This window comes from Melopsittacus undulatus, chromosome 1 (assembly GCF_012275295.1).
Source record: "Melopsittacus undulatus isolate bMelUnd1 chromosome 1, bMelUnd1.mat.Z, whole genome shotgun sequence".
NCBI classification, from domain to species: domain Eukaryota; kingdom Metazoa; phylum Chordata; class Aves; order Psittaciformes; family Psittaculidae; genus Melopsittacus; species Melopsittacus undulatus.
The window spans coordinates 90189322-90216743 of NC_047527.1; the positions used below are offsets into that span (position 1 = coordinate 90189322).

Sequence of the window (27422 nt, forward strand, 5' to 3'; positions counted from 1 at the left end):
CTTCAGATATGGAATTGCTCTCCCCCTTCTTACATGCCTGTTGTGTGGGAGAAATTGCACTTGGCTGTTTTGGAGGATTAGGGCTTTAAAGCATCAAAGTGTGCCATGAGCCTTGTTAAGCATTGCTTAATGTGTTTATTAAGGGACATGCACAGCCCTGGGATGTTTTTTTGTGAGACTCAGAAGGGCTGCAAAACAACAGTATTGTTTCTGAAGACCATACTGAGCACACACTATGCAGAGTTGACTAGCAAGCTCAGTACTTGCTCACCAGGCAGATACTCTGATCTCCATCTTACTGACATGAAAAATAACACCAGGGCCTCTCTTTCTTCTGTTTTAGATCCTGGCGCTCCTGTGAAACTGCCTTGTATGCCAGTTAAACTGTCACCTCCACTACCTCCAAAGAAAGTCATGATTTGCATGCCTTTAGGGGGGCCAGACCTCTCTCTCTCATCCTATTCCACACAGAAGAGCTCCCAGCAGCCTTTGACCCAGCACCATCACACTGTCCTGCCATCCCAGTTAGCAGCTCACCAGCACCAGCTCCAGTACGGCAGCCACAGCCAGCATCTGCCTTCTGGGTCCAGCACGTTGCCCATTCACCCTTCAGGGTGCCGGATGATAGAGGAACTGAACAAAACACTAGCCATGACCATGCAAAGGCTAGAAAGGTAATGGATCAACTTTTTAAATTGCATATTGACATACGATGTTTCCTGCTAAACTCAGCATCAATATCACCGCTTGAGTTATGTTGATAGTACTTGAATGAGGTCTCTCTTCTGGGCCTTAAAAACTTCAGGACAGAGTCATTGCTGGAGAAACAAAGACAGGGAAAGAACATTTTCAGGCTTGTTTGACAAGTCTGTGGCCAAAAGGAGAAAAAGACGAAATTTCCTGAACTCTGTTGTCCTGTTTGAAAAAGTAAGTAATGCAGTCAGTGGAGAACATTTTAATAAGACATGACTGGCTTGCAGTATATACTGCAGAGTGCATAACTTCAGAGCTTGGTTTATGTGGAGGATTGCCAAATCAAGGGAAAGAAATGGAAGATTCAGAAAAGACTGATAAAAAACAAATGTGCCACTCAACCAGGGCATCTGATTAGTATTACCAATTAGCTTGAACCAGCCTATGAGGACCTTCTACAAGTCACTCAAAGCGGTTTTAATACAGCATTGTAATTATTCCTATTAATTTAAATTAAATTGTATGCTTGATCTTAAAATAAGTATTTAACCCATTCCACAGGACCTATCTTCTTAGCCATTTACAGCTGGAAGAAGGTAGTGCATTTGATCAGCCTTACCCACTTTGGGGCTATTTTTTGTTACTGTCACCTATGAATATCTCTGAATGCTGCTCCAAATAGCCTAAGTGAAGCATTTGGTATAAATGCAAGCAGTTCTCATGGACTGCAAGATCAGCAAGCTTTGGAAAATCTGTTTTGTCTTGTAGAGGAAAATTGAGCAAGTCTCAGAATAAGGAAGGTAGTCCAAAAATTTACATATTCTATTTAGTACCAAGGGCAGCTTTGTATCCAGCTCATTCTAGGAGTATCAGATCAACCTTCTGTTAGACAGAAAGCTAAAAGTATTTGGTATGATAGGCAAAATGACTAATGATTTGCCCCAGTACCTCCTTGTGATAATGTTAACTTCATTATATTGCATAGTTGAAACTAATGTGATTAGAGATGGCAGATTCTCCTTACTGCGTGAAAAACAGTCAGGGGATCAGAGCTATCCCACACTGCCAGTTTATTTTAGTACCAGGATAGTGAGACCTTTTTGTTTACATCAAGGGAGCTAATGTTTCTGCATAGTGGGGGGAATTCTGTGCTGGGGAAAACTGCTAAGGCTATGAGGGAGATTCCTAGTTCTATCAATAAAATGGCTGTAGTTGTAGGACTGGAAAGAGCATCCATATTCCCCTGTATGCCAGTGATTACCCACTTACACTTACGTTGCCAGCAGGGCTGGTCAGGTACATCTATATAGCTACAAAGCTTGGTGCATCAAGCACAGAGGATAGCTGGTGTCTCACAAAGGTTCCTTTGGGGCTGCACTGCCTTTGCTATCCCCAGCATAGGTTGGATGTCTCACTGTCTTGCTCACGTGCCCAGTGACACCTCTCTGAGTATGACTTCACTGTGACATCTGTTGCCCCACAGCAATGAATACTCCAATTTCTAGGCATCCGTCATGTTTATGTCTGCAAATACATTTGATTGATTTAAAGGAAGTAATGTTGTTTGGTTTTAATTACTAATTTGAAGCTGAAGCTATGATGCTTGTTAAAAAATGAATAAGCAAAGATTTGTTTCCCAATATGAAGCAATTGCTTCCCTTTGAAGAAGAAAATAAGAAAAGGCTGTAGCACTGATATTTCACATTTAAAGTGAAATAAATCGTAGTTCACAATATTGCAGGCAGTTGATTTTTATAGCCTTCTTGTGTTGATTAACTGTTATTTCATGAAATAAAATAGACTGCTTCGGTTACTCTCCTTGACAAAACAAATCAATAACATTGGTATTCACAAGAGAGAAAATAGGTGATGTCTGTTTCCTCTGCAACAGCAATTGTTATTTTCATAGTATTCAGAGGTGAAAGGATTTCAGAGTATATACAGGTCTGTGGAGCTGACACTTGCTGTTAAATTCTTAAATTGCCTTTTCAAGCCACATTATGATCTTAGTAAATTTGCTGACTCATCTTGAATGAAGATTTCTGCAGATTTATAAAATATATGTATTTAACTTTTGAGAGGATCATTTACACCAAAGGTCTCTGTTTTCTGGTATTATTGACAGTAGTTCTTTTCCATTAGTTTTGTAAAATCTGGATTAAACCCAGTGGAAATCATACTGCAGTATTTGTCATTCAGCCACTTCACCCAACCATTTCTGCCCAGAAGTCTTGAGGGCCTGTTAAAAATGCAAAGATCCTAGATTTGCATTCTGCTATTTAAAATTTGGTAGTGTGCTCACATCTGTAGCATAGGATATGCAGTGGCATCCTGAGCTTTACTGTTCCTTCCAAGATAACAATGTACTGGGTCACTGCTGTTGGGTCGATAATCTTGATGAGATGAAAGAGCCTGACAAGTCTCTGAGGCACCTTCTGGGGAATGCTGAGTTCATTGGCAGCATTTATTTTTGCTGATCTCAGTCTTTATCTCAAAAGAACCTTACAACTTCATAGAATAATTGCCATGATGCTGCAGTAATAATGCTGCCGAGTCTGTTAATTTGGGGGATTATTTAGAATAGTATTTTGTTTTTAATAGGGGAGGACCATGTAGGCAAGTGCAGCTCAGATTTCTGCTCTAAAGTTTTTCTGTGTGTTCCTTCAGGATTTTTTTTCTTCCCTTTGTCTAGTTTCTTTGGTCCTCGTGCAGTGAAGCTCCTCAAGTCTGTTAAGCTGCATTGATATTTACTGAATCCATAGCTAGTTTGTATCAATTCTGCATTTTGCCCAATAAAGATTTCTTTACTGGCCAAAAGTAAAGACCTCACAACTCTTCCCTCTGCCAAAGCTGTGAGTGTGAATAGGAACAAAGAATGAAATACATTTCTCTAGCAATCTGGATTTTTGCTTTCACAGGTGAGGTCACTGGAATTCAGATAGTCTAACAACATCTGAAGACCGATAGTTGATACTAATGCTTTGCCAGCTGATATTCGAAGATTGCCATAGAAAAATAAGCTGTCCCTCTGTACTGGCTTAGAAGCCACAAGTTATTATGGTGTCTTTGACCTTGAGAAAGCTACTGAGCTTCTCTGCCTCTATTTTCCCCTCTGCAGGAGTGGTTGTATGTTACTGCCTCACCTAGATCCTAGATCTAGCACATACTAATGTTAATGTCTTAAGGTACATTAAAAGCATGTAATGTCAATTCAAGCCCCCGTTGTTCTGATGACTTAAAATGTCAGTTAATTACTGGAAATTTTTTATTCAGTTTTGTTACAGACATTATAGAACATTAAATTCATTTACACACTTTATGCATTGATTTAAAATGTTTTCTGTTACTCAGAACATCTATTCATAACCTATTCTCAGAAGTGCAATCTGTCCCTTGTTATAAGTATGGCTATTACGACATGTCATTTGTGCTGTCAGTTTGCCTCTATTTCCCTGATAAATTACCAGCATTCTGATAGATTAAGTGAAAACAGAGAAGAGTATAATTTCCATTTAAACTTTTTCCTGCAGCCTCTATTGCCAGTTTGTGCCCTACTGCAAACAACTTTCCCCTTCATCCCAAAGCATATGTGCCAAGCGTAAGTAAAACCCTAGATTCAGGCATCATTTTTTACTGTTTAAGAATGCATCTCAAGAGTTGGTGAAAATTTGGTAAACTCTACCACCAAAATCTTCAGGTTTCATCCTCCTGACTGAAATGAATTTGAGAAGAAAGACCATGCCCAAAAAGCCCTGCATCACAAACAGTAGCAAAAAAGGCTTTAGAAACCTTCTTGTGCCCCTGGAATATATCTTTAATTTTGACTTAGGGAGATAGCTTTTGGATCTGAAATAGTCTTTTTTTCTGCCTTGCCTATGTAGTTCTCTGGTAAAGCGACAATTTCAGTTCCTCTGTGGGCTCTTACACACTAGCAGCTGAATCAAGGCCTCCGTTTGTTCAACATATGTACAAAGAGCTGTTAAGTGGCAATATCTCACTCCTTATGAGAATGGCATCTGTGGTAGAGCAGTGAAAAATCACTGTGTCCAAAAAGATAGTGTGTGAGACCAGTTCCTCTTGGGACACCCAGCCCTGCTTCAGACTGTAGATTTATGAAATTAAATGCACTAGACATTCCTGCCAGTGTCTTGTAAATCTCATAAAACATATTTGAGTCAGAAAACATTTATCTTCCATAAAACTTGTCAACAGAAGTGCTTTTTGTCTAAACTTTATCATTGCCTAAGGATAGAAACACTTAATATTTATAGCTCTGCCTTCTCTGTCTCTCACACATAGGCCCATGTTGTAGAAATGTATATACAATGGTTTGAAGTTTTTTCAGCTCTTTTTGGTTTTTAACTGATTCAGAAGAGTGTACTGTGGATCTGAAAACATGCTGATAAAAATGTAACTCTATTCTGAAGTCAAAGAGCCTGGGATGACAGATGAAAATTGTGCATTATTTTCCTGCTGGATTTTACAGAAGGGATTTCACTTTTTTATTTGGTCTGTACCATGAGTCACTCTGATGCTTAAATTCTGATTTTTCATGAAAATATTTTCTCACTAGAATCACTGTAAGCCATAGTGGTGTAACTCTTGTTGTATTGGTCACGTAAAGATGATGCAACGGTAACTGCAAGTGCTTGTACTAGTCAGCAATGAATTGTTGAAAACTGTTGATACATTTATCTTCTTAAAACAAGTACTTGCTTAGCTGTAGTTTTGTCCTCTAATTTTGTTGCAAAAATGGACAGTTTGAAGCAATATTGTGGTTTTTGGTGAATAATGTTAAAAGAATTTGTGGTGTAGACCACCTGACCATGTGGGGTTTTTGCTAATGACCCAGAGGAGTTTATACACAATGGGCCTATCTAGTGACCTTGATTTGACTTTCTTAAGAATACTGCAGTACTGCATGTATTTCCTAAGTGCTTTGCTTAGACAGCTGACATAGTCAAAAAGCTGTGGCAAAGGCTGATTTTAATCAAGAAGAACACAAAACATGAAGAAAAATGAGGGGCTTAAAATAGAAAGTAGTATTATCAAGAAAGTGAATGATTCAGAAAAATTACAATGAGATGAGAAGCTGCCTATTTCTAGATCACTAGTTCAAATACAGCTCCTCTATGGTAATTTGTAAATCTTGTTTCCATCTTGTACCTGCTTGGTAACCTAAACTGATGAATCACTTTGATATCTGCCACCCTATGTGCACGCCTGTAAGGATGCACTGTAACCTACATACATCCTTCACAGGACAGGGAAGCACCAAATGGTCCTGGATGCTGAACTACCTTTTGCTCCTTTAATTTGTACTCCCAGGAGGGACTTAGTGAACTTGTATTTATTTACTCTGTGTATGTGTTGTTTTAAAATTAACTGAATGATCCAGTGGTTGTGTTCACCATTGGAAATTTGTTGTTCGGGTTTTTTTTTCCCAGTATTTTGGAGTTTGTTGTTGTTTTAGCAATGTTAACAGAATTTCACAGCATTTTAGTTTCTCTTGTAAGTTTCATTCCAGGCTTTTGAATTTCCTACCTTTCCTCTTAAAAAGAGTTACACAAAAAATAGGCTATAGAGAAAACAGATTTAAAAAATTTAAATTCATTGAACTCTTAAGGCACATCAATAAATTAAACACTGGCTGAAAGCTTTTAGTAGTGCATTTATGTTTCATTAGGAGAATTCAGCTGATAAATTTTAAAACTATTCCTGGGATAAAATTTTTGGGGTTAAACTCATTGAAGTCTAATACAAAATTTCACTAGCCAGTTCTTCATAAATCTCTCTTGCTCTGTGGTACAAAACATGGACTCTCACTAAGAAAATAGAGTTTCTTCAAGGTGTCCAGTAAAGGTATGCATCTTGTTGGTTAGTTTGCAATAGTAAATGTTGCAATTAACAAAATTATTTCTTTGAAGTGGTTTCTGCTGACTCACAAATAAACCTGAGCAGCCATGATTTTTGCCTGCCAGTCTTTCATTCTCATTTCACATCAGAAAAGCAACATGAGCTATTAGATAAAAATGGGTTAGGAAACCTGACTCTGTTCCTGGCTTTTCCTTTTACTGTTTGACTTTGGGCTTTGCTTCCTCATGTTCTTGTTTCCCTGCTTGTATTGATATGTTCCTTTGTAAAGGCTTTGAAATCAACACAGAGCTAGATAATAGCAGTACCTACCACAGCTCTTAACCTGCAGGAAACGATCAATCACACTCTATGTGACTTAAGAAATATGAAGCTAGCTCCAATCCAGATTGATCTCCAGCACCAGCTGGAGTGGGGAGCCAGGGCAGGAGAATGGATATTGTCACTGCAGCCCCCCCCAACGCACAGCATATAACTGTGCTGTTAGCAAACAAATCTGCCAGGTTTACATTTCTTCCTTGTTTTCACCAGTTCTCAGAGCCTCTTCAGGCCCAGTTTCACATCCTTAGTCCCCTGTGCTTCAGAGAGTTGTGTCCTTGCCTTCCTCGTAAGTCAATCAACATCTGCTTGCCCAAGGAGTGGTTTCCCTCTGCCTTTCTACATTCCTTCTCTACAGTCCATATCTTTCCCTCCTCCCACTCTTTTACTCCACCTTTTGCAATCATGTGAGACATTTTCTCCCTACTGCCTGCACACTGGTGGAGAGGTCACACAAGACACCAGGCTGAAGACATGCTTATTACCCTGAATAGCTGGTGCAGTTCTCACTAAGCCCCAAGACTGTATTTGCCATGGATCTTTAGTTCTCAGTCCTGGCTGCCAATATTTATGCCTCTGTACTGTCATACCTCTCCCTAGAAAATGCAGTACCTTAATTCTAATGTGTACTCAGTTTAAATCCATTAGATGTCTTGATGGTCATGAAGATCTTTCTGTCATAATTTCTTCTCAGAAAGGAATGAAAGACCACCGCTTTTCTAAATACAGTAAGAAGCAACTCAGCCTTTCGTGGAGCTGTTTCCTTATTTATTTGCTTTTCTTTCCCAACAGCTCTGGTTTGCACACAGGTGACAGTGTTACAAAAACAGGACCTACGGGTCTTCCAGACATGAGACAAGTGCCAACTGTTGTGATCGAATGCGATGACAATAAAGAAAATGTGCCTCATGAAACTGACTATGAAGATACTTCCTGCCTCTATCCAGGAAGACAGGAAGAGGAAGAAGATGAAGAGGAGGATAACTCATTATTTACAAGTAAGACTCATTCCATTTTTCTGTTCTCATTTATTTAAGTTTTAGTCTGAACTCTCAATACACAAGAGAAACACAAGGCCTGTGAATTTTCTTTCTTGACAGTGGCTTTTGCATCTCTCAGGGCTCAACTACATGGTGATACTTGATAAATTAATCCAAAATAGCAGGTATTATGAATTTATAGTGATTTCCTTAATCTACATGAATCCCTGCTGGGTAGCTCACAGGCAGAATCCAAATTACTTATATTAATTCATTTCCTAATTGACTTGGAATCACTTTCCTGAGTGTCAGTGGTGTACAGAAGCCCTGCCTTTGGCTTAAGTCAAGATCTTGGTGTGGCGTCACGGGACTGTCCCGTGAAGACAGGATACAGTACTTTGTCTATGACAGCTGCTTGTCATCCTGCAGGTTGAGTGAAGTTTCAAGCCCCTGGTTTTCTTCTGAAAACTGGGATCAGTATTCAGAACAATCAGACAACACCCTTTTTAAAATACACACAAAGAAGATTCTAAACCAGTCATATTTCATCTCCTCAGAGTCCTCCCTTATCCTGGAAGTGAAATTAAGCAGTCTTTGCTCTTAAATTAAGAAACAGAGCAGAACTGCACTATCTTGCAGTCTCCTGCCAAAGCCCAAAACCTTTCATGGATTTGTGTGTCTCTGCTTGTGTGCCTTCCCTGCTCATACTGCCTAGGAAATCAAGCTTGAGCCCTGAACGGCCACCGATTTTTGGTGTCTTTGCCACTGTTACTGCCTGAGAAGCAGTGTCAGTTAATGTACATTTAGATCTGTGCTGCTTCTGACTGACTTCTAATTTCTTCTAGTGCTAGCTTGGGCGCATTGGTGTTATGCTGCAAGAGTTACACTCTTTACACATGCTGTAGCTCTGCTGCCTGCCTAGATTCTGAGGTTGTATTATTCATTTCATTATGTGGTTCAGAAACATTGTTCTAGAGAAGTCTACAGATGCTCTTAGCAATTCTGAACCAAGCCCTTTTCCACTCCCCTCTATGGAACATTATTTTGATTTCTTTTTCTTGTATACCTACCAAATTCAGCTTTTCTTTATTATGGTACAAATTGAGGTTAACAGAGCACCTGAAGTTACTTGACGCCCCTTTTCCCACAGTCCATACTAGAGTAAATGAGAGCCCACTACCAGAAGATGGCTAGTGCTTCTTTGCCTGCTGTATGCTGTAGTGAAATGGTGAAACCTCCTTTGGCAGAGCCTCTTCTCTCTTCCACAGGCTCCCTGGCAAGGAAGATCTGCAGGCAGGACTCTTTAGCAATCAAACTAAGCAACAGGCCTTCAAAGCGGGAGCTGGAGGAAAAGAACATCCTCCCCATGCAGACTGATGAAGAGAGGCTTGAACTTAGGCAGCAGATTGGGACAAAGTTAACAAGGTAGGAGACAAACATTTTTTCTAACTCTTGCTCTTGGAAACACATGGTGGGATGCAGTTTTTATCCCTAGTCTGTAAATATTTGAGATCTGTTTGTTCAGAGTTTATCAAAAGGAAAAGCCATGGATGGAAGAGGGAAGGCATTATTTCTGCTCCAGTATAACTTCCCATATAATGCCCCATTTCATTTTCCTGGCATATTCTATGGGATTTTTGGTTGCATTAAATATCAGTGTGTACTCTGTGGATTTGGTTGTTTTCAGTGCACCATTTGGAAATGTTCCACTTTGATAACATTTTGAAGTTTAGCTGCAGGTACCATTTGATAAATTATTAGTTTGGCCAAAGGGCAGAGATATAACTTTCTCTTCTGACTGCATCTCCCGTGAGTAGCTGAGCCTTTTCGTGACTCAAAATATTTATGTCCCTTAGTACCTGCTTTTGTTGAGTCAGGTTGAACAGATTTACCCTATCTAGAGTCTGTTCTTCGTAACAGTGTTATTCAGCAGCTGTTCTGGTTTTCTGTATTGCTTATAGAAGGGTATAGAGGGGTATCCATTAAATGTGGAAGATTTCTGTCAAGAATTAGTAAGCTAAGGTCAGGTAGAAACATCTGAGAACCTTCTATGCTCCAACCATGATTTCTGTAAATATGTTTAATACTTTTATGCTGTCAACTTGATGGTATGCAGAACTGGTGAATGCTGCTAGTTTCAGTCCAGTGTGACTCTGACAAAACCACAGATAGAAGACCAATCAGTTTATGGTCCTGTCTGTCGCCTCTTTGGAATAAACTGACCGCATCTTTCTAGTCTGTCTATGAAAGTCTTTGTGCTGGATCATGCTTAGCCTGCTCCAAAACCTGTCTAATTCTTCAGTATTCTTGTAGAAGGGCCTCAGCAGTGATGCCCAAAGTATGCAAGATGGTGCTGCACTTTGCTGGTACTGTGATTTTTCAGTCCAGTCTTTATTCAGTCTAATACCTTGTTAGCCTGCAGCTGCACATGGAACTCTGGGTCCGTAAGAGCAGCAAATGATAGCAGGGTCCTGGTATTTGATTAGTTTTGAACCCTTTTGAAGCATGTGAAGAGTTGAAATATTTGTCTCTTAGTGTATCCTACTATGCACTGCTTGACACTGAAACAACATTGAACAGGAATTCCATTGTGTTGCCCATTTGCCCAAATTACTTAGGTCTCACGGGAGTTTTACAGCTCTGTCTGATGAAGGCAAATAGGGTCACCTGCAGACATTGATTCTGCACAGCTCACTGTGCCCCAGGTGTTTTTTGTGATAAATATTTTATATCTCACCTCTCCAAAACCTGCTTCTCCCTCATTAAACAATGTTTCTTCAGCATATCTCTTTTTAACAGGGAAACTAATTTTGGCAATACCCAGAATCCTTTCTGTGTAAGCTCCATATTCTTAGTGTCGTTCTTTGTTCCTGCTATTGCATCTGCTCATTCAGTCTGAGGTATAATGCTTGATCTTGTCTTCTAATATGGCTAGGATTGAGGGGCAATCACAAATACTTAAAGTAATTAAAACTGTGTATGTACAAGAATCAAAAAATAGCTGAGCCGCTGCTATTTCATTCCCAGTTTATACCAGTGTAACATTACTGAAATGGATAGAATTTCATAAGCCTTATCTGGAATAATATAGTTACCATTCTGACCTTTTAATTACTAGCATTTACAACTTAGTATCTCATCCTTTTGAGTAGGTAAAACCAATCAAGAAGTATTAATAGCAAATAATTTTCCTCATCTCTAATATGCAAAAAGCCACATACTTCAGCAGCAGAAAGGAAGGTACCTGTCTTACCAGTGCTTTGTAGCTAAATGTGATGTATCCATGTGCACAGACTGATGAATATTGGATGGAAGCAGAGAGAATATTTCAGTTTGGACAGTATTTTTTTATTCTCTAGACTTCATTACTGAATCAATCCATCCTTTGCTCAGTAATTGTCACACAGTGATGCAGATGCCAAGCAAAATTAAAGTTGTGAAGCATTTATAGTCCTTAGAGAAGATGCTAGATGCGGACTATAATTGCAGCTGGCAATTTTGGATTTCAGAGGGATTTGTAATGTTCCACCAATGGTCCTCTATGGTTTAAAATAGCCAGCCAATGAAATCACATATGCTACTTACAGAAGTAAAAAATGCAGAATAAAAACTTCAGCAAATAATTATTGTCTGTAATGGATTCATTAATTTTCACCAAGGGTCTGATTAGGATACTTCAGTATTTATGCATAATCCTCACAGTATCTAGTTTGGGAGAACTCATTGGCTGCCACATTTGGCAGATCAGAATTTAATACTATAAAGAGAACATAATTTTTAAAGATAGTTATAGCCAGGCATATTGAGAAATTGACCATTGACATATTGTGAGGGACCAAAATCATCCCAGGTGCAATTCCTCTGGCTTTATTAAGAGTTGCACCAGGAATCAATTTGGCTCAGAACTGTTTGTTCAGATGCTATTGAAATGCAGCTTGGAAGCTCTGAACCTCCAGTTAGTCCCAGAAAATTGTTATGACTTTATTATCACATCAACCAACTGGTAGAGAGATTCTAGAGCAGACTTCATGTTGTTTGTTTCCCATACTGAGAGAATAGTGCTTGACTTACACCAAACCAGCTGAAAAAGTGAGGCTGCAGAAACTATATCCTGTAGCAAGGTCTGGCCTGCTATACACATGAATATCGGCTCAATCGTGAGACAGATTACAACCTTTGTGCCTATCATAGAAACACTTCACATGAATGTAATGCTTCTCTGGTGTTTATCCTGTATCATGGCTCAGCACATGTAGATCCAAGCAAAATGGAACTTTTTGCCCAAGATGGCAGCATGCATCCTAGCAATGGCAAGAGATCCCACATCACATGAGTACCAGCCATATAAACAGGCCTCTCACCATAGCCTTTTCTGGGCAGTCTTTACACTGCAATTACAGCAACTAACTAGAAGATCTCTTCCTCTAACCAAACCAGAATGGACTACTCAAAAATACGATACCTACAAGCAAGGGGCAAAAATAGTGAGTTAAAATGCAGAACTTAGAGCTCATAACTACATGTGACTTGGGGATAGGAAATGGATGCTGGAGGCTATGTCCTTGGCTGCTAAAAACCCTTACAACTCTGTTAACTCTACTCTGAAATGCAGACCTTCTGTGCTAAGTAAATTTTTAAATGGGTATGGTTTTCTTGCTATGTTTTTCTGCCTGCTCAGCTTTTCCCAGTCTCCTCCACCATTTTATCCCTCTGGTGCCTGCACAGCTTCACAGCTGCTCAAGAAATGCATGTAAACAGGAAAAGCTAGAACACTGAAAGTTAGCTGGCAGAGGGAAAAGACAGACTTTTGCCTTCTGCCTGTCTCTCTGGATGTGTTGGACCTGCTGGGAAGAAATGGTCCCCTGGTTATTCAGGCCAGAGCCTTTAGAGAAAATGTATCTATGTATTTCTGTATATCTATACACTTACACCCTACTTTGCTGAGGACTTTGCACTCCTTTGAACCAGAAATACCTGGCTTCTTTGAGTGACTTTCACAAAGTCTTTCCCATACCTTGAGACAGCATATCTTTAGACTATTGGCTGATCTGCCACGCATGCTACCAGAGAGGCTTTCTAAAGCACTCAGGTCTTTCTTGAGTCTCTTTTCCCCCCAAAGCTAGTGAAAGTGCTCATTAGTAGTTAGATACAGGAGTATTAAAGCTGAAATTTGGGTCCACTGTCTCTCAAGAGCACACAGCATTGTCCTTTTCTGTTTTCCCTGAATTGTTTCCATCCTGTCTTTTTCCACCTGCTGGAATAGGATGAACTAATCATGCAAAATATCATCACATTGGTAATAATTGGTGTTAAGAGAACTTCATGATGTTCACAGTTTTATTACTGGTCAGCATGATGTCTCTCTCATCAGCACACTCCTACCCACCTCGGGGCAGAGGGCAGGCTGGCTGCAGGTGGGGCAGGAGAGATAAACAAAGGCTGTCCACAGGTGAGCAGTGCAGGCTGAGGGACTGCTGCCCATCACTGGTGGGTGCCATAGGCAACTCATTAAGGTTTTGCAGCCCTCTAAGATTTAGTGCTGTGCTGCTGCCAAAAGCTGTCAGTTGTAGAAGTCACATTTAACCCAAGACCATGCCCAGTATGAAAGCAGAGAGAGATGAGGTGGGTGAGCAGCCCTCTGCACATTAAATAATTTCATAGAAAATAATTCAATTAGAAACAAATGAGAAAGTAACTTCTTGCAAGTGTCCACACACTACCTTTTGCCTTTCATGTGACTGACTGATGACAGCCCAGCATTCAGGTGAATCTTTGAGTATGTCACTGGGTATGCTCTGCTGTCTTTAAAGCAGTGAATCAATGGCAGGCTCCCCTTTCAGATGTACAGTAGTGCTCTGCTTTTTGTTTTTATAGCCCTAGATTTATTCACTACAGTTCCTTATGGGATGCTGTCCTTACAGCAGCAAGTGGAAAAATCTTGATCTGAAGCAATATAAATAGTGGATTGCAAGTATCATGAGGTAAAGGATAGAAAGTACGAAAGTAGATCACAGAGACACTGTGTGTGTATGGCTGTAAATTTGTACACTTGAGATATGGACATACACACCTGTTAGATGTGTTTATAGTCCCATTGATGCTTTGGAAATAGTACCGAGATGTCTGTGACTGAGAAATGTAGCATGAAAAGTCATAAATCTTTGTTAGGGAGCGGCAGGTTTGACAGATGGTGGTCACCTACTACCTCAGTCAGAAAGGTAATCTACTCTACTCATTCACTGATCAATGTTATGTCTTCCTTGGCTGTACTGAATTATACTGCCTAGAAACAGAAATCTGGTGATGAAATGAATGTGGTGAATTCCCACAAGTATAAAAAATTATCATTGATTTTTAAAATGTCACGAGCTGCTGTGAGGCTTTTGGACCTCTTCACAACAGGTGCCAGTTGTCTTTATGTCCCCCTGCTTGAGGGAGAATACCTGGGAGAAAGAGCAATAGAGTGTGTTTGTAAACAGAAGAAAAGACATGAACCAGAAACAAGAGTAGAAAAATTGGGTAATTAGGGAAAAGGATTGTGTCTCCAACATCACCGTGAAGGTGATGGAGATATTGCCAGTGCTGAGGAAAGGTCAGTCTGCAAGGCTTGCACAGTTGTTAAAATGCACAGCAGTTCCTTCAGAGGCCTGAGGAGACTGAATAGTCTGAAGTGATCATGTTTATTTACTTAAGTATTACACTATGAGGAGATTCAGCTTTTTGAAGTGGTTAATTATTTAAACAGCATTGCCATCCTGGTGAGGGGAGGGTTTATTCAGCCAGAGGATGGCAGCAAGATGGCCCCTGTTGAGCAGAAAGCCCTGTGGTGGAGAGCATTTTGTGTGCCCTCCCCATCTCAGGGTCATTTAGGGATAAAAGAATGGGCAGACAGCAGGATTAGTCTTTATTCACAAACCTCATTTTGTTGGGTAAAGTGAAATAATTTCCTCTTAATTACCTCTGACGTCTGCAATTCTCGCACTTGTTAGTTTCTACTAATGAGAGAAAAGCAAGTGCCTAAAGCAAGAGCTCATCCCCAGTGGCAGCATGCACATGTGTGTGTGTAGCTTGCCTCTTTGCATGGCGGGTGCTAGGGATAAATCTCACAGAAAATAGGATTATGCTAAACAAGCTCATCTAAATCCTGGATTAGAAGGGGCGATGCGACAGCACTGGATGCATGAATGGGGGTGACCAAAAAAGCTGCAGAGGTCTGAGCCTGGCTTTTAGCCACAGTGGTAGCTAGGGAAAACATGGTTTTGTTTATTTCTTTTTAGTTTAGCTCTGTGAGGAAGCTGTACCTTTGTGGAAATCCCAGGGGGAGCTATCTAAATTGTCCTTAGCATCAGGAGGAAAGTAGCAAAAGCAGGTGATTATCTATGGGTGACAAGCTGAAACAAAGTTATCATTACACATCTGGGCTCAACCACCAGTAATAAATACTCTGTGCTGAGGTACGGATGGAAGATGTGCTCTCAAGGCTCTTGTCAGCCCTCTTTTCTGTGATTGATGTCCTGGTGAGCTCTGTTACACTGAAAAGAAAGGTGGTTAAAACACTCTGGGAAGGCTGGCGTCTACTAAGGCTTTCCAACCTCAGGCAAGCGACTGAAAGACACACTTGTTTGTATATATATACTTAAGGTATGTTGGGGCTCTCCAAATGTACGTATGGGCCTATGAACTTTGGAAAATTCTGTTAGGTAACAAACTTGCAATGACAGCAAATGTTTGTGTGCTTCTGAAAATCCACCCAGATACCAGGTTTTCTTTTGACATCTGTGTTTCAATAGAAAGGGGGACAAGAATTCTCTTCTCTGAGCACACTTTGAACTTGTCTCTTTACCTTAGGAATTTTTATAGCTAACATCATCATTTATCACAGAAGAATAGTCTAATATCACACATGATGCTATTACCATTGTTTTGATGTGAGTTTCAACAACTAAAAGCATGAGTTTACTTCATCTTAGTAATTTTCTGTGACAAAAGGTCAGTGGAGCATTCAAGGGAAAAGGGAGGTGACAGTGGGTAATGTCATTGCAGAGCAATGCACCTCTACGTGCTCCCTCATTTGTGGGATGAACAGTGTCTTTAACCTATGGTCTGGATGGGCCCTGGCAGTGTCATCTCTCCTCTGTCACAGCTCCACCTCGGGAGGGGATGGACCCCTCCTACAACCAGTTTCACTCAGCCAATGTCAGCAAATGTTTTGTTATGTATAAGAGCAAGGCCTCACAGAGCAGATATAGTCTGTCCTTGGGCGGATGTATCTCTCCGTGGTAGAAGGTGAGGCTCCAAATGTGCAGAGACAATTTATTTGCATTACTATAAAGGAGGAGGAATGGTGTGCTGAGGAGAGGGATGCTTTTAATGGTAGGCGACAGGCAACAGGAAGTGGCATTTGAAGGCAGGTCTCCCCAGAGGGACCCCTGTGGCAGCTGATGAAAGGGAAAGTGTTTTCTCTGTGTCAAAAGTTCATTTCAATCAGAGATGTCACCAGCCCGGGAAGGTGTTTGTTATTCCTGGGGTTTGTCACTGCTTCCATTCCCTGCTCTCATGGAAGCAGTGCAAGTCACTCTGTGCTGCCATTGCAGCATCTGTTTCTCCTGTCCATTCTCTGCAGAAGCCAAGGCAGAATACTTTATGGGGTTACAATTTCCACTTTATGCTTCCTACGCTATTCAGCCCCCGATGCAGTCTCTATTTGAGGTCTAAGTTAGGCTGTCAATGTAGCTGAGACAAATATATTTAGTCTACCTTAGTTTCCTTTGCAGTTTCAGTGGGGTGTCATATTCTTCATTTTCTGCCACAAATTGATTGCTTTTAGTTGTCAAACAACTGTCAGCTCTTACCTCAGAGGAAGCCACATTTCTCTGTTGGGCAAAATAATTCATGGTGATATAATGCGAGCTTGTGGCAGTAATGAAGTAACATACGTCGGCAATAGAAGTAGTCTTTTATTTCTCCAATAAACAAGAAGCCACATGGAGTCCATTCAGTACTCTTTTGAGTAAAAAAATGTCAAATATTAATAAAACCAGGTGAAGCAAACACAAGCAAAGTAGTTGATTCAAAATACTATATTCTGGCATTTTAAAAAAGAAAACAAAGGAGGTTTTTTGTTGTCTTCTATTTTTCTTTTGCTGCCTATGCTGACAAATTTAGGGCAACTCCATTAAGAACTAGTTCATCAATTTCCACCTTGAAAAAATCTAACCATAAATCTTCATGTTTTGTCTGCTGATTGTGGGGAGTTAATCATAAGTACAACAGTTGCTCAGCTTGGATGACCTTGTAATTTTCGTAATGGAAACAAATCAGATGGCAGTACAAGTAGATAAAAGAAGCAGACTGGCAGGAATAAATTTCACTTTATAGGCTGATGGTTGTAAATGGAGAAATTGCTTTTTGAGAAAAATATTTAACCTCACTCAGAAGTTCAAATTTGCAATTTTTTTCCCTCTTTGGTTTATTATGGCAAGGTATGTGCAGATTAACATAAGTAATCCTTGTAAAGGAGTCAAACAGTAAACCAGATTTTCTGTTCTGACTCTAGTCAGCTTTTAAATATATATATGCTAACATATTATACACAGTGACTATTACTCTGAGCACAAGCTAAAGAAGTAAGTGTAACTTGTGTGCATGGTATCTATCTATTTTCAGAAATGTAGGGGTTTCATTTGCAGGTTATTGTATGTGAGTAAATAGAGTTGATTTTTGAAGGGTTGGTGCTGTAGTAAACAGGATTTAATGTTTTACATGTTTGATTTATAGAGTTTTAAATGTTTTTTGGATAAATGTACCAGCAAAGAGAATATACTTACTGCTACTCCTGGTACAATTAATGTAAGCTTGGAATTTTACATGTTTTCCCTAAGAAATAGTGTTAACACAAGGATCATTTAGAGATGAGCAGGGACTTCTTTTGCATATATGCAGAAAAGTTACAACTGGTCTTTTAGAGCCAAGTACTGATGACAATTATTCCCATATTTCAGTGCACTGCTATTCATAAACACTGCACAGACCATATGTGGGGATTAAACTAAGTCCTTAACCTCAGATCTGACCATGTGAAATTACTGTTTATGTGAACAACTTCGGTGAAGAGCAACCATTCTATTGCATAGTAGACCACATCAACATGTCTCCAAGTATGCAACCTGAAATATTCATTACTTGCCTTTCTGAGGATAAATAATTTTCAAACCAGCAAACTACAGGGAAAGCATGTTTAACACGAAGGTAAATTTGTAACTTGGTTCTTCACTGACATCCTGAATTCAGGAGGCAGCAACACTAATAGTTAATGGGTAATAAATAAAATGAGCATTCAATATATTGTATTTGCTAAATGAGCAAGCATCTGTAATGTCAAGCTGGACGATTTATCCTACAGAATACATGAGTTTTTCAGCATGCTGGAAGAGTCTTCACAATGTCCTTTGTTGCTGTAATCAAGACAGAAACAGTCTTCCTGTCTCCTTGCAATCAACTGGCTTTGATTTAAAAGCTAGCCTGGCAAGCAGTAGACCCTGATCAAAAACAGCAGGAGCTGCAAAAGTGCCAGCCTGCTTTTTCAGTGGGTAATGGTGCCTGGACCAGGGCCCCTTCTCCTGCATGTGCATGGGGACCTCAGTTACTTGGTGGGATGGTGAGTGGCAGCAAGGTCCTACACCTGGGTCAGAGCAATCCCAGGCACAGCTACAGGTTGGGCAGAGAAGAGATTCAGAGCAGCCCTGTAGAGAAGGACTTGAGGTGTTGGTTGATGAGAAAATGAACATGAGCCAGCTTCAGTGTGCACTCGCAGCCCAGAAAGCCAACCATATCCTGGGCTGCATCAAAAGGAGGTGATCCTGCTCCTCTACTCCACTCTCATGAAACCTCACCTGGAGTATTGTGTACAGTTCTGGTGTCCTCAACATAAAAAGGACATGGAACTGATGGAACAAGTCCAGAGGAGGGCCATGAGAATGATCAGGGGACTGGAACACCTCTTGTATGAAGACAGGCTGAGAAAGTTGGGGCTGTTCAGCCTGGAGAAGAGAAGGCTGCGTGGAGACCTCATAGCAGCCTTCCAGTATCTGAAGGGGGCCTACAGGGATGCTGGTGAGGGACTCTTCATTAGGGACTGTAGTGACAGTACAAGGGGTAATGGGTTAAAACTTCAACAGGGGAAGTTTAGATTGGATATAAGGAAGAAATTCTTTACTGTAAGGGTGGTGAGGTACTGGAATGGGTTGTCCAGGAAGGTTGTGAATGCTCCATCCCTGGCAGTTTTCAAGGCCAGGTTGACAGAGCCTTGGATGATACGGTTTAGTGTGAGGTGTCCCTGCCCATGGCAGGGGGGTTGGAACTAGATGATCTTGAGGTCCTTTCCAACCCTAACTATTCTATGATTCTATGATTTTGGGGCATCTCAATCACCTGGTGGTGCTGCAAATGGCACCCAGGCCCTGTGGTCCCACACACAGGGAGATGTAAACTGCAGGTAAATGCCATCCTCATGAGGCCCTTACAGAAGCTACAGGGAAAGGTCCCTAGCCATCTGCCTTGAAGGTGTTTTCATTGGCCCATCAGCTGGCACACCTCCAACTAAGACTAGGAGCAGTGTGAGCAACGAGCTGCTTTGGCCAGTTCCTCTGCACTGGGAAGTAAACTGTGGTCCCCGACTTTGCTAGAGCAATCTCTGCCCCACTGCATGGTCTTCCCTTCCCAGGTTTCAGCTGTAAAAGAAAGAGGCAGGCAGTGCCTCTGATAGCAATCGGTTTGTTAGGAGTCAGGTTTATGGACACCCTGCAGCTGCACATCAATCTCAAAGCGGGGAGCAATTTCCCTGACAAAAGTTTGGTGTCTTCTTGAATCTCCTCAACAGGGCATTCTCCAGCTGATCCCAAAACCTTCCTGTGCTCATTTCAGAAGGAGTAACTGGTGTCCCAGGGCCAGAACATCGCCAGAGACTCCTTCCCTTTTCCCGATTAACAACTGAGTGTAAATGCCTGATGTCATTCACCCTTGGATTGGGCCAGAACCATTAACCTTTCCCTTATCTAGGCAGACATATATGCTGAGGTAGAGAGACCTGTGCAATTGCAGGGATCATAGAAGCTGTGTGATACTCCACCATCCATATCATCTTCCCCTCAGACTAGCAAAGAAAATCTAATGCTCTACTGCAGTTAGAGAAGCTGTCAACATTTTGCACTGCACAAATTTCAGCAAGTTAAAGTCTCGATCATGTTTTCTAATGTAACATGACAGGTGAAAAAAGGCTCTGCAGCAGTGAAAAGGTATGTTTTTTGCCTTTGTAACCCTTGTCATGGGAAACATTTTTGGGAGTTACTTTTATTTCACTTTGTCTTGACTAATTCTTCTCTTCAGAGTCTTCATCCTGTCTTGTATTTCAGTAGTGCTGGTAGCCCCACCCCAGTTCAAGGTAGTGTACAGCATTTGACCTCAGTCTGAGGATTTTTGGAGCAGATATAAAGACCATGATGGGGAAATGCAAAGCATCAGTGAGTGAATACTAGGCATCACTGCTCACTTATCTCAGCATCCTCCGATCACTGCACACTTGACTGCCTCAGATTTCATTCTCTCACCTGCCCATCACTGTACCTTGCCTTTCTCTCAGTACTTTGCACTTGTCACTAGACATGTCATGTTTTAATAATTAGGGCACGTGTTAACATCTTCAGGAGAGAGCAATGCTTTCTCACTATTCAGCATAATAGTATATCTGAAAGGACAGATTTGACCCAGCCGTACTGAAGATTAAGTGCTATCTTTATTTTCTGTAATGTTTTCTTGATCAGTCTTGGTGACTGGGAGAGGTGCCCAAAGACTGGAAGAAAGCAAATGTCACTCATCTGTTCAAGAAGGAGGACTCAGGGAATTACAGGCCAGCCAGCCTCACCTTGATCACTGAGAAGCTGATGGAGCAGATAAATCTGGAAACCATATCCAGGCGCATAAAGGACAAGAAAGTCATTAGGAGTAGCCAGCACGGATTCACAAGGGGAAGTCATGCTTGATCAACATGATTGATCTCTACAATGAAAAGACTGGCCCGGTAGACAAGGGGGGGCAGTAGATAGTGTCTATGTAGACTTTAGTAAGGCTTTCAACATTGTCTCACATAAGATACTCAGAGTGAAGTTATTGAATTATGTGCTAGTGGGCAGGTAGATTGAAAACTGTCTGAATGGCCATGACCAAAGGCTCGTAATTGGTGGCACAAGCTCCAGTTGGAGGCTAGTAATTAGCAGCATACCCCAAGGGGTCCATACTGGGTACAGTCCTCTTTAACATCATTCATGAATGATCTGGATGCTGGGCAGAGAGTACCCCCAGCAAACTTGCTAATGACTTAAAACTGGCTGATGCAACCGAGGGGCATGCTACCATCCAGAGGGAGGGACCTTGATAAGCTGGAGAAATGGCCTGACAGGAATCTCATTAAGTTCAACAAAGGCAAGTGCCAGTTCCTGCATTTGAGAAGACAACCCTATGCACTAATGTATGCTGGGGGGTTGTCCAGCTAGAGAGCAGTTTGACAGAAAAGGATCTGGGAGTCCTGAGGGACATCACATGGACACGAGCCAGCAACATGCCCTCATGGGCTGCATTAGAAAAACTATTGCCAGCAGGTCGAGGAAGGTGATCCTTTCCTTCTGTTCAGTACTGCTGAGGCCACATCTGGTGTGTTGTGTTGAGTTCTGGGCTGCCCAGTACAAGAGAGGGATGGGCATATGGGAGACAGTCCAGTGAAGGGCCACAGAGATTATTAAGGGACTGGAGCATCTCTTTTTTGAGCAAAGGCTGTGGAAGCTGGGGCTGTTCAGCCTGGAGAAGAGACAGCTCAGGGGAGATCTTGTGTATAAGTTGGGATCTTGTGTATAAGTTGGCTCAGGAGATCAATGTGTATAAATACCTGAAGAGAGTGTACAAGGGGATGGAGCCAGACTTTTCTCAGTGGCACCCAGTGACAGGACCAGAGACAACAGGCACAAATTAAATATGAGAGGTTCCCTCTGAACAGCAGGAAACACTTTCTCACTGTGAGGGTGACCAAGCATTGGCACAGTCTGCCCAGAGACATTTTGGAGTCTTCCTCCTTGGAGATACTCAAAAGCTATTTGGACACAATCCTGGCTCTAGGCAGCAGCCTCCACCATTCTGTGATAGCATAAGGCATCAGAAAAGCTGACAAAGTCTTTATACGTTAGCAGCATCTTGGCTTTTTGAAGTGGATGATGTTGTTGGCTGAGTTTTTGTGTGCCTTTGGCACTGCAGAGTGGCCAAGTTCTGTCTCAGACTTTCTGAATCCTGACTCCCTTCACACCCCCCAGACTAAGGTTACTGTGAATGTATCTGTCACAAAGCTGCTCTGATGCAATGCTTGACAAATCTCTCCTGCTTTCGGTTATTGCACAATGGCTGTGCCAGCACAGTGTAGCCAAGTCACAAGCTCTGACAAATGCCTGTCTTTGACATGTAGACCATAAAAGTCTTTAGCTCACTTCACTTCCAAGAATGTACGGAGTTAGCGCTTGAGACCAAACTCCCTGTGCTCTGCTCCATGGAAAATATTACCAGGACTCAGTTTCTAAACAAGAATGTCTCACAGAAACCCTGTATCCACATAGAAATCAACTCCAGATGCCCAACTTCCCTCAACAAGCATGTTTCTCAGCACCTTGCCATCCCCTTAGTCCACCTCTGCCGTAGAAGAAAAAACAAAACAACAGTCACAGTTTCACTTCCAAGAGTCTTCCAGTTCCTTGCACTCTTTTCTCCTTTTCTGACTGTCTGAATCAGAACTTTAAAATCTGCTGTCTCTGGGTGGATCCAGATCCAGCACACAGCAATTTATTGTTCGTTCTCAATTTGGGGAACTGGGAGCTTGCTCCTCTCAGAAACATCCTGTCCCTGCAACGGTGCTGTCTGGTATCTATGCAACAGCAGTGATCTGCAGTAGTGCAGACTACAGCAGTGTTCTAGTGGCTCTAGTAAGAAAATAGGATGGAAGCCTGTATTTGATGCACGTTTTGCCAGAAACACTGCTCATCAGAGTTTGAAAAGCTGATAGAGCCTAGTAGTTGTGAGACATTTTCTTCCCTTTTTTCCTTAACAGCTGGCGTTCATTAGCTGGGCTCAGCAGAGCACCACTGCTGTCAAGTAGGAGCAAAGTTGTTACTAGCACTAAATAATCTCCGGTCATGAGAGTGGGTTTAACACCCAATAAACTACAAGGTACCATTGTAAATTCAGTATGCTTGTAAAGCAAAACCCAAGTCCACATAACTGGCCAGAGGGGGCTGGAAGGAGGGGCTGAGTGTATTCTTTTACTTCTGCTTAATACTTATGCATGAGAAATTGCATGTGTACACTAATAATGAGGTTGAGCAGAACTGGGAAGCAGGCACTGCATCTGTTTGCCCAGGCCATCCTAGCCAGCATGTTTTAGCACCAATCCATAGCCCCTCATAGCAGTAAGTGCAGTTTCCAGTTTTATGAACACTTTGTGCACCATCAATACATATTCAGAAGGAACTTTTGCCAGGGCGACTATGCTGATTCCCTTCATTACCTCTCTCCAAGCCCTCTCCTTGCCTTCAATGCAGCTGCATATACAGAACACAAGTAGATGCCACAAAACCAGGGCACTGAAAGCCCAGGACAGATGTATTTCAGGGTACCCTGCAGGGAAATCCAGGCTTCTCCTGTCACATTTCAGCAGCCACGAGCAAACATACTTTGTTTGTCTTGCATACAAAATGTTCTAAATTATTAACTCTCTTCAGCCTCCTTGCCTGAATGCCAGCTACATAAACTATTTCGACCAGTAAGAAGCTCAAAAACCAGTCACCAGTTTAAGGTAGTCTTGTGTTAGAGGAACAGTTGCAAAAATGTGGAGTTTAATATCACCCTGATCTGAAATGTCACAGGGAAGACATCTACAATGCTGTGCCAGTGGGGTTTATGAAGTGAAGTGTCTGAAGTGTAAAGGAGAAATGACTTCAAGACAGCTAGGCCAGGAACAGGTTTCTCTCCCATTTTACATAAGGAAGATGGAAGATACTGTGGGGCATTCCCTCCTCTTCCATAGTTCAACATCAGCTCTAGTTAAGTAAAACAATAATGACAAGAATGCTGATCTCCACCTAGCAGCTAGATTGTGGTAACACAGCAGGTTTTTACATTGATAAAGTGTTGGGGGGGGTGGGGAATGTGCAGGCAAGAGTACAGGCACCTGATACTAGTCAGGATGAAAAAACTTTGTTAGAGGTTGCACTAAGCCTTTGTAACTTCAGGGAGAAAATATATAAAGCTAGTGTCACACTATGCAGCAAATGAAGAGAAAGGCTGCAGTCTGTTCAGTGTAGCACACAGGGTTTGAATGTCCCTGTGGACGTGTTTTGTTTCATGGGGGGTTCTTTGTTTATTTTGAAGTTAAGCGTATTTGCCTAGAAATAGGATCTTTGTTACTTTGGAGATTATTGATTCCTGCTGCTAATTCTGTATTTGATGTAATAAGCCTCTTTGTAACATTCCATTTGTTTTGCTGTGGAAATACTTACAAAGCAACAACAACAGAAGAAAGATTATCACTTTATGGTCCAAATTTAGCCTCTGGGTAATTATGTGCATCTCAATAACTTTGAGAGAAGAAAACACAGATGGGACAAGAATTCTCCTGATTAAAATATACCTTGTCATGCTTTTAGGCCACTAGATTTAAACCTAAAGATGATGAATAGCTGTGAGCAAATCATATCTAATATCTTGTCAAAAGAACAACTGTGCAGTTTTCTAAGGCGCTAGTGGGGGAAATGGGGGGGGGGGGGAGGTGCATTTTAACCAGGTGAATGATTTCTTCTTTTTCTTTAAGTAGACATTTTTGGTACTTTCTGTCTCAGGTGCAGCATGTTTTCATTGATGTTCCATGAGATGCTGTGATTTTTTCAAGTAAATATTTCTGTGCTTTTCTAATGCACAGAGGCAAAAGTAGGCTCAGGCAGTGAAGGTGTTAAATACACACCCCCTGGAAGGGGACAGATTGTGTTTTTGAGCGAGATGGGGATCTATACAATGGGCAAATCATAGTGAAACATGCATTCTCTATGAAGATAAGAAATGAATTTGTAAACAGTGATGTAGATACAAAAGAATCGGTATGGTAAAATGTGTGCAAAGGCACAGTCTGATCAGCAGGTAACAGACACAGATGTGACCGTTAAATGGCTTGGAATGACCCAGACATCTGCAGTACAGCTGGCAGCGCAGCTACTGGGAAGAGCTCTCCTTGCAACCTGCTTCAATAGATTTGTGCTTGTTATTACCATGACGGTTAATGCAAGAACAGTTGTGTCTACTGGAGCTGGCTGAATAAGGGATTTTTTTGCATTTGGTACTAAAATAAAACAACATAATTAGCAATAATAATTAAGTGGGGTACAGAATAAAAATATCAAATAGAGGCATTCATTTTTTTATTTCAAACTGAGAGCTAGCATCCAGTATCTGAAGTATCAACTATCGTCCAGTATCAATGATGCCAAAGACGGACTCTTCATGGAATCATAGAATCATAGAAGAGTTAGAGTTTGAAGGGACCTTAAGATCATCTAGTTCCAACCCCCTGCCATGGACAGGGACTGTAGTGATAGGACAAGGGGTAATGGGTTCAAACTTAGACTAGAGAGATTTAGGTTAAGCATAAGGAAGAAATACTTTACTGTGAAGGTGATGAGGCCCTGGTACAGGTTGCCCAAGGAAGTTGTGGCTGCCCCATCCCTGGCAGTGTTCAAGAACAGTTTGGAGAGGGCCTTGAGCAACCTGGTCTAATGTGAGGTGTCCCTGCCCATGGCAGGGGGGTTGGAACTAGGTGATCTTAAGGTCCTTTCCAACCCTAACTGTTCTATGATTTTGTTCAGTGCACTTCCTTAATGCTTTTTTAATACTTTCCCTTTTTTGTTTTTTTTTTTTTTTAACTACTCACTAGGTTTGACCTCACTCTGCAGATAGTTTCTGACTTGCTGGAACTCTATTTTTTGGCAATTTTGCTTTTTGTCAAAAACATTTCACCTAGCCCTAATTCTTAATCTTCAAGATTTTTTAGGCCGCAACCCTTTGCAGTAAGTCACTGCTATTTATCACCTTCCTTTCATGCAGTCTGGGGGTCTGAAATCCCTCTGGCACAAAATAGTTATTCACTCTTAAGTCTCTCAAAATTTGTTCACTTCCCAGAATTTTCCACTTCAGTAACAAGACAAAGTGTGGGCACCATGCTATTTCCTATGTATCTTTTCTTCTAGAAACTGAATTACTGTGGTTTTGAATTGTTGGTACTGCCAACTTCTGTTACAAAAACGTTTACTTGGAATTCCTGTATTGTGGCTATTGAAGTCACTGAGTATTTTAGCTTTTGATTAATTTCTCAGAAAGTGGGTAAGTTGTGCTTTTTTGACATTATCAATGTAAGGTGCCTGTTTGGGGATGAAGTTGATTTCTGCAGTGTGGCTCATTTGCCTTCCTTCATGGTAGGGTGGTCTATAATAAACTAACATGGTCAGGGGATATACATGACTCTTCTCTCTGCTCTTTGAGTGGTCTGTAGCTGCTGCAGTAACAAAGGAGACTTTTTCATGTTGCCTGTATAAGTGTTAAGTTTGCCATCAGCAAGCTGGTGAAGTTCCCCACATAAGTTTCCTTTGTTAAAACCAACAGCTTTCTGCATTTTGGATTGAGATTGCCATGATGGTCACAGATTATTTGGACTGCCAGCCAGAACTGGTTTGTTTACATGTTTTGGATGTTCCTGGCTTGATATTTAATGATTACAGTTGTGTTTGTTAGTGCATATGTGAATAAGAAGATAGACCGCTGTTGCTTTTTTGAGACAAATTGCATTTTGACAGTGCCAGAAGTGTAAGATACCTGCTAGTGCAGTCTATGCACAATACAGTCACTGTGGTCCATTTACAATCACCATAGTCTCTGTGGTCCACAGAGGCCCATTACAGAGGGTCCACAGAGGTCTGATCTTCACGATAGCTAAATACAAGGAAGGTGGTCCCTCACTCATGTGCTTCAGCCCTTAACCCTTTCTCGGAGCCAGCAGATGCTTCTCAACATAGGTGACATTTAAGTTTGTGGCATCAGATTTCTCAGAAGAGGATCTTTAGAGGAGAAGGGCACTGGGGAAAATGAGTGGTGTTTTAGAGGGTTATGGAAAGTTTGGGGAGTGGAGCCATGCTCCTGTTGCTATCCCTTCCTCTGCAGTTTCTTACCTGGTCCTACAGACCTCCTTCCCACCTAAAGCATTGCTTCCTCTCTCTATACCAAGGTCACAACACACACAGGAAAAACTGCTTTACTCCCATATCAAAGCATGCTCAACCCATGTGAGCAACCCTGATCACCAGGAGCTGGGGCAGAGGAACATGCTCATGTTTGGAGATGGCTCTACTTTAAAGAGCATAACATTTTGGTAAGAAGCAGCCATGTGCTACAGACTAGAGAGATACCCCAAATTTGTTTCATCCAAGC

General features: G+C 41.4%; 1 protein-coding gene across 2 annotated transcripts in view; it reads left to right on the forward strand.

Annotated features, from left to right (window-relative positions):
* The window catches only part of PHACTR1 (phosphatase and actin regulator 1), a 143741-nt gene that overhangs the window by 89663 nt on the left and 26656 nt on the right, over positions 1 to 27422 (forward strand). The window contains exons 6-10 of one of the 2 annotated variants that reach the window (XM_034063275.1): positions 344 to 674; positions 1906 to 1907; positions 4629 to 4644; positions 7642 to 7883; positions 9134 to 9290. In XM_034063275.1, coding sequence (XP_033919166.1) covers positions 344 to 674; positions 1906 to 1907; positions 4629 to 4644; positions 7642 to 7883; positions 9134 to 9290 — 748 coding nt within the window. The remainder of the gene's footprint in view (positions 1 to 343; positions 675 to 1905; positions 1908 to 4628; positions 4645 to 7641; positions 7884 to 9133; positions 9291 to 27422) is intronic. The other variant, XM_034063280.1, reaches the window with a different exon arrangement.